Here is a 13,978-nt window from a genome sequence, read left to right as displayed (position 1 = left end):
TCAGTGAGAGTGATACGTCTGGTGTGTATCCTGTCAGTGAGAGTGATACGTCTGGTGTGTATCCTGTCAGTGAGAGTGATACGTCTGGTGTGTATCCTGTCAGTGAGAGTGATACGTCTGGTGTGTATCCTGTCAGTGAGAGTGATACGTCTGGTGTGTATCCTGTCAGTGAGAGTGATACGTCTGGTGTGTATCCTGTCAGTGAGAGTGATACGTCTGGTGTGTATCCTGTCAGTGAGAGTGATACGTCTGGTGTGTATCCTGTCAGTGAGAGTGATACGTCTGGTGTGTATCCTGTCAGTGAGAGTGATACGTCTGGTGTGTATCCTGTCAGTGAGAGTGATACGTCTGGTGTGTATCCTGTCAGTGAGAGTGATACGTCTGGTGTGTATCCTGTCAGTGAGAGTGATACGTCTGGTGTGTATCCTGTCAGTGAGAGTGATACGTCTGGTGTGTATCCTGTCAGTGAGAGTGATACGTCTGGTGTGTATCCTGTCAGTGAGAGTGATACGTCTGGTGTGTATCCTGTCAGTGAGAGTGATACGTCTGGTGTGTATCCTGTCAGTGAGAGTGATACGTCTGGTGTGTATCCTGTCAGTGAGAGTGATACGTCTGGTGTGTATCCTGTCAGTGAGAGTGATACGTCTGGTGTGTATCCTGTCAGTGAGAGTGATACGTCTGGTGTGTATCCTGTCAGTGAGAGTGATACGTCTGGTGTGTATCCTGTCAGTGAGAGTGATACGTCTGGTGTGTATCCTGTCAGTGAGAGTGATACGTCTGGTGTGTATCCTGTCAGTGAGAGTGATACGTCTGGTGTGTATCCTGTCAGTGAGAGTGATACGTCTGGTGTGTATCCTGTCAGTGAGAGTGATACGTCTGGTGTGTATCCTGTCAGTGAGAGTGATACGTCTGGTGTGTATCCTGTCAGTGAGAGTGATACGTCTGGTGTGTATCCTGTCAGTGAGAGTGATACGTCTGGTGTGTATCCTGTCAGTGAGAGTGATACGTCTGGTGTGTATCCTGTCAGTGAGAGTGATACGTCTGGTGTGTATCCTGTCAGTGAGAGTGATACGTCTGGTGTGTATCCTGTCAGTGAGAGTGATACGTCTGGTGTGTATCCTGTCAGTGAGAGTGATACGTCTGGTGTGTATCCTGTCAGTGAGAGTGATACGTCTGGTGTGTATCCTGTCAGTGAGAGTGATACGTCTGGTGTGTATCCTGTCAGTGAGAGTGATACGTCTGGTGTGTATCCTGTCAGTGAGAGTGATACGTCTGGTGTGTATCCTGTCAGTGAGAGTGATACGTCTGGTGTGTATCCTGTCAGTGAGAGTGATACGTCTGGTGTGTAGCCTGTCAGTGAGAGTTGCACTTCTGGTGTGTATCCTGTCAGTGAGAGTGATACGTCTGGTGTGTATCCTGTCAATGAGAGTTACACTTCTGGTGTGTATCCTTTCATCGATAGTTACAATTCTGGTGTGGATCCTGTCAGTGCGAGTTACACGTCTGGTCTGTATCCTGTCAGTGAGAGTTACACGTCTGGTCTGTATCCTGTCAATGAGAGTTACACTTCTGGTGTGTATCCTGTCAGTGAGAGTGATACGTCTGGTGTGTATCCTGTCAGTGAGAGTTACACGTCTGGTCTGTATCCTGTCAGTGAGAGTTACACGTCTGGTGTGTATCCTTTTAAATTCATTTATCAATTCTTTAAGTCAAATACACAGTGTTACGATGGTACGATCAAGGGCGCCACGATCCCTATGGGGTATCTTTTTATTACAATACAGTGCTGTACATATAGTACAGAAGACGGTAGGGTCACCAAGAAAAAAAGCTAGGTCATAATGTTGTTCTCGTAATACATAACAACAAAGTTATCTCTTAATAACGACAAAGCTACTGCGTAATAACGACAAAGCTACTTCGTAATAACGACAAAGCTACTGAGTAATAACGACAAAGCTACTTGGTAATAACGACAAAGCTACTGAGTAATAACGACAAAGCTACTTTGTAATAACGACAAAGCTACTTTGTAATAACGACAAAGCTACTGCGTAAGAACGACAAAGCTACTTCGTAATAACGACAAAACTACTGCGTAATAACGACAAAGCTGCTTCGTAATAACGACAAAGCTACCGCGTAATAACGACAAAGCTACTTCGTTATAACGACAAAGCTACTTCGTTATAACGACAAAGATACTTCGTAATAACGACAAAGCTACATCGTAATAACGACAAAGCTACCGCGTAATAATGACAAAGCTACTGCGTAATAATGACAAAGCTACTGCGTAATAACGACAAAGCTGCTTCGTAATAACGACAAAGCTCCTGCGTAATAACGACAAAGCTGCTTCGTAATAACGACAAAGCTCCTGCGTAATAACGACAAAGCTGCTTCGTAATAACGACAAAGCTTCTTCGTAATAACGACAAAGCTACATCGTAATAACGACAAAGCTACATCGTAATAACGACAAAGCTACATCGTAATAACGACAAAGCTACATCGTAATAACGACAAAGCTACTTCGTTATAACGACAAAGCTACCGCGTAATAACGACAAAGCTACTTCGTTATAACGACAAAGCTACTTCGTAATAACGACAAAGCTTTCTCGTAATAACGACAAAGTTATCTCATAATAACGACATCGGTACATCGGTATGTCGTAATAACGATTTACATGTACTATGCATGTCCTTTTACGAGGTACCAAATTATATATTGTCGCAACGTTTCAAGACCTACCTGTCCCTTGGTCTTCATAGCTTGAACAATGGGACCAGTCGGTCTGGAAATGTTGACACATTTAACACGCACATTGTTTGTGTATAAAGTAAAACTTTGATATAACATACTTCCAAACTGATGAATCTTATTGAAAAGGTGTCCAGTTATTTCTCCTCGGCGACACGTGCTATAGTACTTTGATCGTGTTTAATGTGCATCTTCCTCCAGGCTGTTCTCACTGCTGTACGTACAGATTATCGCTGTTCTATGTTACAGATACTTACAAATACAATTCAGGTGTAACGAGTGAAAATTTCTGAGTAAACAAGAGGACTGGCTTGCCTCCTATCAATGAAGAAACATGAAAATGATATTAAAACAAACACATAATAATGGGTCAAAATTGTATTTCTCACCACTTTAACAAGTAAAAATAGGTTAATTTGAAAATAAATAAATATGTAGAAAATATATTCTCTGTCAGTATTTTTTAAATATATCACAGAAAGATTGTTTAAGCATTAACACGTTCCCACGGGGTGTTTACTCGTGTTTGACCTTGCATGTTCTCATGGTGATTATCTTGTAGACAAACACGTTTCCATGGTGATTATCTTGTAGACAAACACGTTTCCATGGTGATTTCCTTGTAGACAAACACGTGTTTGACCGAATTCGTTCCTATGGTGATTTCCTTGTAGAAAAACACGTGTTTGACCTAACACGTTGCCATGGTGATTTCCCTGTAGACAAAAACATGTTTGACCTAACACGTTCCTATGGTGATTTCCCTGTAGACAAATACATGTTTGACCTAACACGTTGCCATGGTGATTTCCCTGTAGACAAACACATGTTTGACCTAACACGTTCCTATGGTGACTTCCATGTCATCTACTGCATAGTTTCCCCATTTAGCACTCGCTGTCACCTCCATAATCAACTGTAATAGAAATAACACTTTTTTAAAGTATCAAAGCAAAAATACAAGATAAATCCCTTAAACAGATGGATAAGTGTAAGATGAGATTTTATCTAACGACCCGGAACATACACGAGCTACGTCTCAAAAGGACATTTTCTTAATGGGATTCAAGGGGAAGAGGCTGCTAAGGACAAGCTTTAAAGGGAGGGTTGTGCTGTCAGGACAGGTGGCCTTTCCCACATTCAATAAGTACGATTTTAAAAACTTACCTATACTTCCTTTTCAGAGCCCCGCCGCTTTTACCACCACGGTGTGAGGGGGTCACCCTTCACGGAAATTCCCTTTGCCCAATGATGCTTCAGCCCAATTTAGATTAAAAATCACTTCACCGATACTCTAGAAGTGGGATTTTGAAGATTTACAATATACCGCTATCTCTCCTTCACATTTATCTTTTGCCTTGTCAGTCCTTCCTTACATATGCCCGGTATAAATCAATATCTCAGATATTATATTAGCTTATCATTGTTCTCTGGGTGTAGATGAAGTTATATGTGAATTCGTACTCTTAGTAGCAAGCCTTTTCAAAATGATGCAGAGTCATGATCATTTTAAAGCCTCTAAAAAAAGTGGCTCCGAACACTCTTAAGGTTGATTTATTTATCATTCCAATATATTCTATTTTGTTCCTCACTTTTCAGGGATGACAAATTATTATATTTGAACATATCACTTTTTCCTACTTGTTTAATTTGTTAATCTTGAAAATCTTTCAAAACTGTAGATTTTTCGACTCTTTATACAATCAAGTCTACCAAACTGAAGGTACGCATTTGTTCTCTTATTATGAGAGGGGTTTTTTCTTAAGAAAGGCGAACGGCGATATAAATGTGGTTGTAGATATTATTTTGGAGCCTATTTTGTGGAAAGTACAACAAAGTCCAGAATGAATAGGTTGAGTTTGGATCTTATCAGGACTGGTAACGAAAACTTAGCCAAAACCTACAATTTCACACTGAAATCTATCGACGATGTGGTGTCTTTAAGGACACGAACTGTACAGAGCAGATTGATCGTATATACCCTCCCGAGCTAGAATTCACGGACACTACAAACTCGTCTACCTCGGCTGCTAGCCTCCATCATTACTTACAACATGATCAACAGGGACGGTTTGCTACTTAACTGTCAGATAGCAGTAATTAAGCGGGACGATTTCGACTGACAGGAAACGTCCCCTTTCTTGATAGTAACATACATGATTCCCCTACCAATGGTGTTTACATGTCGCAGTCGCTTCGGTATTCCAGAGCTTGCTCCTACTATCATGACTTCGTGAACTGCTGACGGACGAGTTTACAACACATGGTTTCCAAAGATACAGGTCGGTAAAGATTATGGACACGTTTTATCGTCGCTATCATGATCCATAAGGCAATATGCTATTTCTTTGTGTGATATGAAGGTCGATGTTGACACTGCGTTATTCTCTTGGTTATTGTTGCGGCCAACTACTTGTGACATTTGATAATTATCTTTCTGAGAAATAGCGCTGCTTAACTTTCACTCTCTCTCAAAATTCAAGATTACTGCATGACATCCATCTTTATTTTTCCCAATTAATCCCAAAATTCAATATGCATAAAAAGGGACCATAAGAAAGATCCCTCCAGAAATAACGCCAACGACTCAAAGAACTCATTATGGTTTCATGTCGGCCATCTCCGTTTTCTGATCATTCTCTCAATTTGATATGCGTAACTGTCGTCCACGGGGAACCTTCATGTGGACTTTAGAAAAGAAAGTACTTTCTGAGTAATAGCGCTTACGACATTTTTAGGTTTCTGATCAGTCGTTAAGTTCGATATGCTTAACTAGGGAGAATAGGATCTCATGTAAAATTCGAAAAAAAAAAAGATTCCTACAGAAATAGCGATAAAAAGAATTATAATTCAAACAGCCGAACATCTGACGATGGTAGGCTAATTGGCCTTCTAGAGTAAATAATTAACTAATATGTAGATATTAAACTTAAATGATGGATTATGGATTCCGGAAATTAAGAGCTTAAAACTACAATGTGAAGTTTCATCCATAAAAAAATATATGAAAAATACGTTTAAGGCCCTTGATTCCTGGAGAATAACACCATATTTAGTAGTCCGTAATAACGGTCTCTTTATACATACCACAGCATATCAACATTGATACATATATTATGTTAGTAGGACACCAGAACGGGATCCATACATTTAAATCTATATTCTGTTTCTAGCTTTAGTAGCGACCAAACTATACAGTGTGTGGTTCCTTTGGGATATTCACGTTTACCTTGAGCATTCCTTGACTTTGTAATTCAACTTGTGCACGTTTCCAGGAGCGAGTCTTCGGATTCGTGTCTAGCGTCCATACGACCTTCTTATCTTTGTCCTCAGTCAAAGTGTAAATCCGGAATTGCCCAAGATGATAGCCGTATGCAAAGTACCAGAACCGCAAGCAGGCGGTGCTACTGACCTGGAAGTCGGGACTCGTCATCTGAGCTACTGATCCGTTTTTCTGTAATATATCAATAATGCAAAGTACTCCTCCGTTACAAATATATCACTATTACAGAATACTCTTCATTTCCATATATATATAAATTATACAGAGTTTTCTCTTTATAGTCTCTTTGATCTGAACGAACATTGTTACATGTCAACAAACTGACTTTCATAAAAAAAAACCAGATCAAAATAACACCTATACAGCAAACTAGTCTTACGGTGAAATGTCTGTGTGTTGTAAAACAACCCTGTCCTGGATTACCAGAGTTCGTCCTTCCCTCTACAGTAATACCACATGATTACCAGAGTTCGTCCTTCCCTCTACAGTAATACCACATAATTACCACAGTTCGTCCTTCCCTCTACAGTAATACCACATGATTACCACAGTTCGTCCTTTCCTCTACAGTAATACCACATGATTACCAGAGTTCGTCCTTCCCTCTACAGTAATACCACATGATTACCACAGTTCGTCCTTTCCTCTACAGTAATACCACATGATTACCAGAGTTCGTCCTTCCCTCTACAGTTATACCACATGATTACCAGAGTTCGTCCTTTCCTCTACAGTAATACCATATGATTACCAGAGTTCGTCCTTCCCTCTACAGTAATACCACATGATACTTTCAGCAATACTCTATACTACTAAAAATATATGCATTATGGTAAAACTTTCAACTTCCTTTTTTAATCCCTAATTTCATAATGCGTTTTTCGACCTTACTATGTTCAATGTGGATCATTCCCCCTTTTACATTATCGAAGGAAAGTGACGTAATGTTACGTTTATTCATCCAAGACTGTTTCGGGGTTTGCTTACAATGTGGTTGTCTAAAAGGAAGAGGCCCAATGGGCCTGCATCGGTCACCTAGTATTAATATCACACTTTAACATTAAAAGTGGACTAAATTAAAGCTACAGGCTAAATATCAGTTTAAAAAATTCAACATAGTTGACCCCTGTGACCTTCAATATGGGCGAAGGTCATTTTTTAACAAATTTGTTAACCCCTTTATGCCAATATGCTTCTGGTCAAATATCATCATATTTTGGTTATTCAAAAGAAGTCGTTTAAAATTAAGCTGACGACGGACGGACGACGGACGCCGCGCCACGGCATAAGCTCACTAGACCCTCGGGGCAAGGTGAGTTAAAAATGAAAAGGATTCCTTCGATAACAATATGTGAGTGTGTAGTTTTGAATACAAATATCGTTACATCCGATTGCGATCAGCAGGGATGCGTCCTAAACTCTCATCACAATTCCATCATCGACCCCCAAATACAATCAGCCTACCTTAGCTTTGTCTGCCTCAACGAGGAACGTGCCTTTCCCGGAAGTATGATCCTTGTAGGGTCCAAGGACCACCCAGTTTTCCCGTCGCCATTGGAGATCTGACGTCGGGGAGGAGTACGTCATTCCACACACACTTGTGTCGAAATCACAGTAGAACAAACGGTCGCCCATGTTAAAAGCTGAAAAGTCATTTTATAGTACGGTCACTATACACCAAGTGGGTGTAGACTTATATGTATATATATGAGAATTCCTATACATGGTGTACATACACACAAACCCATCACAAATAGCTATGAAGAGAAGATCTGTTCTTTCTCGGCAGAATTGTATAAGAACATTTTGAGATTTAATCATATCTTTAAATTAATAATATAATAATAATATGTAGCATTTGATATAGCGCCCTATCTAGCGAACACAATCCACTCTAGAGCACATTACAGTACATACATATACATTGAATACAATAAGCATATATACCTTAATAAATACAATTTTGAGGAATTCGCAGGAGCTGCCTTATTAGGCGCTAACTATTAGACGTATGCCACCTGGCTAATATCTCCCTATGTGTGTATATCTGCGTGTGAGCTGGAGATGTAATGTATTCTGATTGTAGTGGGAAAGTGCTTCCAACAGGCATCATTTATAATGCCACCTCACTTGAATGCTACAGCACAGATACCACAACGTCCACCCCAGACCAATGTATACTCCAGCACGGTTGTTGGAGTTGTGTGGACAGGAGAAAATCACTTTCTCTGAATATCTATGCGTACGACGACTTCGGGGATCGTACCACGGTCGCCTGCATGGAAGGCCAGAGTGTTAAGCACTCGACCAATCCGCCCATGACTCATACAGTGATACTGAACGATAATCATTTTTATTTTTGATTGGTTAACAAAACAGTTTCTACAAATTTCGAATTTGTACATACAACATGTAATCAACAAAATAACGACGGGCAAATTTACTCGCTTCGTTTACACCTACAGTTGTATGGTTTAGTCAGTTCAGTATAAACATATCGTATACAAGGCATCCTTTATAACTATTACAACGATTGTTTGATATCTAGCTGTCACCAGGATAACTTATTTTGTCGCCAGAATGCCAGTCGTAAACCCTGCCTGCGCCATTCTTTGAGAACGTTTATAAATGAACGGAAAGAATTGCAAAGCAATCCATAGTTCCCCACCGGTAATGATTTCTTTGTACACCTACAAGTATCTCAGGATATAGGTCATAGTGACATACTTCTTGTACTTTTTTCATGTTAGGGTTAAGATATACTAACATGCCGAATCTAGTTAATCCAGGGGTAATAGTACAGAACTGGACAATATTTTGGCTAATTATAGTAAAATAAACCGGGCATGATATTTTAATAGTAGGTTAAAAACTCCAGAATGTGCTGATTGCCTCAGTTATGTTTAATAAATTTATGTTGANGGGGTGGGGGGGGGGCATAATTCCCCCTTACTTCGTTGAAAGGGGTATGAAAACAGTACGGCGTACACTTCCTCCGCTCCTTACTCAACTGGCGAGATAACACACACAACTGCTATCAATACATAGTGATCTCCCGTTGAACTATCGGCTTCCTACCTGCCTGTTATGTTACATGTCCATTTAATGCCCGTCATTTATTTACATATTTAAAGGAATGTCAAAGGTAATGTCAGTATTAGACTTATCACTCAAAATTAAAACTGTACTGTTTGTATTTTTTCCAATAGATTTGTGGTAAGACCTTGTTGAGGTTTTACAATGTCTGCAGCAGGTTGTCCCGAAAGTCGACTTCATACTGTCCACTATGTTTCCATCCTTCTACCGAGTGTGGATAAAATGTTTTTGAATAGCAAAAAGAAATGCTAGAACAAAACAGATTCATCAGAAATAAAGAAATAAATAAAGCCAGGCAAACATCCTTTGAGCTTGTGAATGTAATCAGGATTCACAATAGATCAGATAACAAAGAAAACGTAGTACTGATTATACGATAAATAGAGGGACTAACGCGAGTAGTCGTGTAATATTGAATTATCAAAATGAGTTTGTTAATTTCATATCAAACGAGCCTTTGTTGAGTTCCCTATAAAATAAACGAGTTAAATGAAACCAATATAACATGTGAACATGACAGTTAGATTCTATTCATTTTATAACTCGACAAACATGTCTTGTGTTGTTTAGTGTGCGAGATTAGTTGTTGATGGACGAAATATTTCGGTGACTGAGTTTCCAGAATCTGGTACCAGCATTGCGAACAGTATCTGCGGTAACTACAAATTGTAAGTCCGACATTTCCATAGTTATGGCTTGTATTTTACTAGTGTACGATTCTGAAGTGTCGGCGTATGTGTGTATTATGGTGGAAAATATAACGATGTTGACAACATTCTTAATTAACGAGGCCACTTGAAGCCCGAGTTGATTATTTTTCCAATATTTTTGAATACCGAGTTATAAATCCCACCATAATGTGAAAACATATGTTAATTATATCTATTCTACCAAGTAAAATGCAATTAAAATAATTTCGTGTCTTTCTCGTGTCCATACGCCTAGAATAAGCAAAGTGATCAAGATAATCTATTTATTCAGATTATGCTGGTGTTTTTTTAGCGCGCTAATATATTTGTCACGTGATCCATATATATATGTTTCCTTTTTTTATCGATTCTGGCAACTGTGAGCAGTTGTAAGGTATTTATTTCAACCAGTCAACCCCTCCCCCTTTACAAAATCTATCGACATCGCTCGTCAACACATGAAATCGACATTTGACAGATGAACAAATACTATTTCAAGTCACCTTTGTTGTAGGTTTGTGTGTTTGTCCGGTAGCAAATCTTCAAAAGCATACAATTATTTGCATGAACCTTCATTCGACGAATGAAACCAGATAGTTATAAATTGTTTATTGTTATAACAGCAAGGTTACGCATTTAACAAACAAAAATACATTTGGATTTGCTCAACTCAAAAGAGAGCCCCCTCCCCCCTTAATTTCAAAGCTAACCTTTAATTGCTTGAACTTTGACCTGGAAGCCTCTCGACGTTTTGACATGTCCTTTGGAACCATCAAAGCGCAGCAGGACCAGGTTGTCAGAGGATAAAGGAAATTCCTTAAAACCGTTGGCACCGCACAATCTGTATACGCGTAAAAAACGGGCAAACCACGAATTTATCAGCAATTATAGTGCCTCTCACTAACGCTTCTTAATATGTTAAATACATTCAATATAAATACACCTAATCATATACTGCTGCTCATACAAATAATGAAATCTAAGTGTGATCAATATCAAATTATTTTTATTAAAAACGTTTCACATGTAAATAGCGGTCTACACAGTAAGGTCCTCTTTATGAAGTCGTGTTATTTCTGTTTATATACTATAAGACGTGTAAAAACACCCTATCATATACTTGACGTACCTTGGACCGTTTTGACCAATCAGATTGTAGCGGACCTCTAACCAATGGTGGCACTCCTGTCTCCTCGATGATCTTGGGATGTTCTTAACTGTGACGGCTGTTTTAATCTGAGTGTCGGCTGGGGACTATTGGAACAACAAACAATCAGATTAGTAAAACCCACCAGTCCTGACGTATAACGTTAAGAAACGATCTTATTGATCAAAGGCCATCCGAGAACTTGGGTATTCCGAGGTAACTATTTAGACTGAAAGTGTTTTCCCTTGGAAGTTTGCCAGTTATGTTGTCAGAATCATTGGGTTATCAATCAGCTTATTCCGTATAACCAAAGTATAAGGCCGAGGTCTGTTATATTAGTCCAAGGCAAGAGACCGAATCTGGCTAAGACAAACCAAGGCCATAGGCTTAGTCTGGCTATGACAGGCCGAGGGCTATGACAGACCCAGGACATAGGCCGAGGGCTGTGACAGACCCAGGGCATAGGCCGAGGGCTATGACAGACCCAGGACATAGGCCGAGGGCTATGACAGACCCAGGACATAGGCCGAGGGCTATGCCAGACCCAGGACATAGGTCGAGGGCTATGACGGACCCAGAGCATAGGCCGAGGGCTGTGACAGACCCAGGACATAGGCCGAGGGCTATGGCAGATCAAGGTCATAGGCCGAGGGCTATGACAGACCCAGGACATAGGCCGAGGGCTATGACAGACCCAGGACATAGGCCGAGGGCTATGGCAGACCAAGGTCATAGGCCGAAGGCTATGACAGACAAAGGTCATAGGCCGAGGGCTATGCCAGACCCTGTACATAGGCAAAGGGCTATGACAGACCCAGGATATAGGCGGAGCCAGTCTATGACAGACCAAGACCATAGGCCGAGGGCTATGTCGAACCAAGATCATAGACCGAGGACTATGAGACACCAAACACATAGCCCGAGGGCTATGACACACCAAGGTTATAGACCGAGTGCTATGCCCGACCAAGGTCATAGGCCGAGCATGACAATGACAGACCCAGGCCATAGGCCGAGTCTGGCTACGACAAACCTGTGCTATTAGATCTATAGGCATATCGATATTCACCGGCGACAAATTTTGTTTAAACATACTAAAAGTCTCAGTCAACTTAAATCTTAAACCAAAGTCCCAGTCAGCTTAAATCTTTAACCAAAGTCCCAGTCAGCTTAAATCTTTAACCAAAGTCTCAGTCAGCTTTAATCTTTAACCAAAGTCCCAGTCAGCTTAAATCTTTAACCAAAGTCTCAGTCAGCCTAAATCTTAAACCAAAGTCTCAGTCAGCTTAATTTTTTTTACCAACGTCCCAGTCAGCTTAAATCTTTAACCAAAGTCCCAGTCAGCTTAAATCTTTAACCAAAGTCTCAGTCAGCCTAAATCTTTAACCAAAGTCTCAGTCAATCTCTTAACAAAATCGGGAATTGGCCTTGAAACACTCATACCATTAAAGCTCCATTAATTACATCTTTTCAGGATTTGTTTTCGTTTTCAAATTTAATTTCATAAGCAATATTGAGTGTTTGTAAAGTTCCAATTGAAACAATTACACCGATAAAGGTGGAACCTAATACATTTTTAAATATGGCAATAAAATAATTATCAAATATCAATACATATTTCAAATTAATAATACATGCATTGTTACATTATTTTGTGTATTTATTTACGCTTGGTATATATACATTGTATGTATATGTGTGTATACTGTACTGTGTCATATATTTATACCCGGGCTACCGACTCTGAACGGATGGGAAATACAAATATATATAGGCCCAGTAATATACAACACGGCAACGTATTAACATTCCGTTTAATCAGCTAAAACATAAACATTGCGCGAATGTCTGGTTAAGCTGAAATCTTAGGGAGAGGGGGCTTCCAGTGTAACTGACGTAGTAAGTATAAGTAGTATTCGTTTACCTTGATCAGCCACACGCATTTCGCTTTTCCATAAGACCCGGGAAAGTTCGGAGAACTTATCACTTCATTGTCGGAGGAGATTTGAACTATGCCTCCACAACCTAAAGACATTAAAGGGGATAAGACGTGTGAAACTCCATTCAAGGGTCGCGTGGTGTGTCAGATATTAAAGGGGATAATTAGACATGTGAAACTCCAGTCAAGGGTCGCGTGGTGTGTCAGATATCAAAGGGGATAATTAGACATGTGAACCTCTAGTCAAGGGTCGCGTGGTGTATCAGATATCAAAGGCGATAATTAGACATGTGAAACTCCAGTCAAGGGTCGCGTGGTGTGTCGGATATTAAAATGGATAATTAGACATGTGAAAATCCAGTCAAGGGTCGCATGGTGTGTCAAATATTAAAGGGGATAATTAGACATGTGAAACTCCAGTCAAGGGTCGCGTGGTGTGTCCGATATTAAAGGGGATAAATAGACGTGTGAACGATAATTAGACATGTGAGCCTCTAGTCAAGGGTCGCGGGGTGGGTCAGATATCAAAGGGGATCAGTAGACATGTGAAACTCTAGTCAAGGGACGCGTGGTGTGTCAGATAGCAAAGGGGATAATGAGACATGGAAAACTCCAGTCAAGGGGCGCGTGGTGCGTCAGAGATCAAAGGGGATAAGTAGTGTGTCGGATATTAAAATGGATAATAAGACATGTGAACCTCTAGTCAAGGGTCGCGTTGTGTATCAGATATCAAAGGAGATAAGTAGACATGTGAAATTCTAGTCAAGGGACGCGTGGTGTGTCAGATAGCAAAGGGGATAATGAGACATGTAAAACGCCAGTCAAGGGTCGTGTGGGGTGTCAGATATTAAAGGCGATAATTAGACATGAGAAACTCCATTCAAGGGTCGCGTAGTGTGTCCGATATTAAAGGGGATAAGTAGACATGTGAAATTCTAGTCAAGGGACGCGTGGTGTATAAGATATCAAAGGCGATAAATAGACATGTGAAACTCCGGGCGAGGGTCGCGTGGTGTGTCCGATATTAAAGGGGATAATTAGAAATGTGAAACTCCAG

The 13,978-nt window shown here is 40.2% G+C and overlaps 1 protein-coding gene across 1 annotated transcript in view; it reads right to left on the bottom strand.

The window, feature by feature from the left end:
- Window positions 1-3,137: 3,137 nt before the first annotated feature.
- The window catches only part of LOC110450986 (blastula protease 10-like), a 34,978-nt gene continuing 24,137 nt past the window's right edge, over window positions 3,138-13,978 (bottom strand). The window contains exons 10-15 of the mRNA XM_021498805.1: window positions 12,907-13,007; window positions 10,965-11,089; window positions 10,546-10,676; window positions 7,515-7,693; window positions 5,997-6,221; window positions 3,138-3,683 (exon numbers count right to left, since the gene is read on the bottom strand). Coding sequence (XP_021354480.1) covers window positions 3,603-3,683; window positions 5,997-6,221; window positions 7,515-7,693; window positions 10,546-10,676; window positions 10,965-11,089; window positions 12,907-13,007 — 842 coding nt within the window. The 3' untranslated portion in view covers window positions 3,138-3,602. The remainder of the gene's footprint in view (window positions 3,684-5,996; window positions 6,222-7,514; window positions 7,694-10,545; window positions 10,677-10,964; window positions 11,090-12,906; window positions 13,008-13,978) is intronic.

Source organism: Mizuhopecten yessoensis, unplaced genomic scaffold (assembly GCF_002113885.1).
Source record: "Mizuhopecten yessoensis strain PY_sf001 unplaced genomic scaffold, ASM211388v2 scaffold5629, whole genome shotgun sequence".
NCBI classification, from domain to species: Eukaryota; Metazoa; Mollusca; class Bivalvia; order Pectinida; family Pectinidae; genus Mizuhopecten; species Mizuhopecten yessoensis.
Note: the sequence above shows the minus strand (reverse complement) of the source record. Positions and strands in the feature narration are given on the sequence as shown.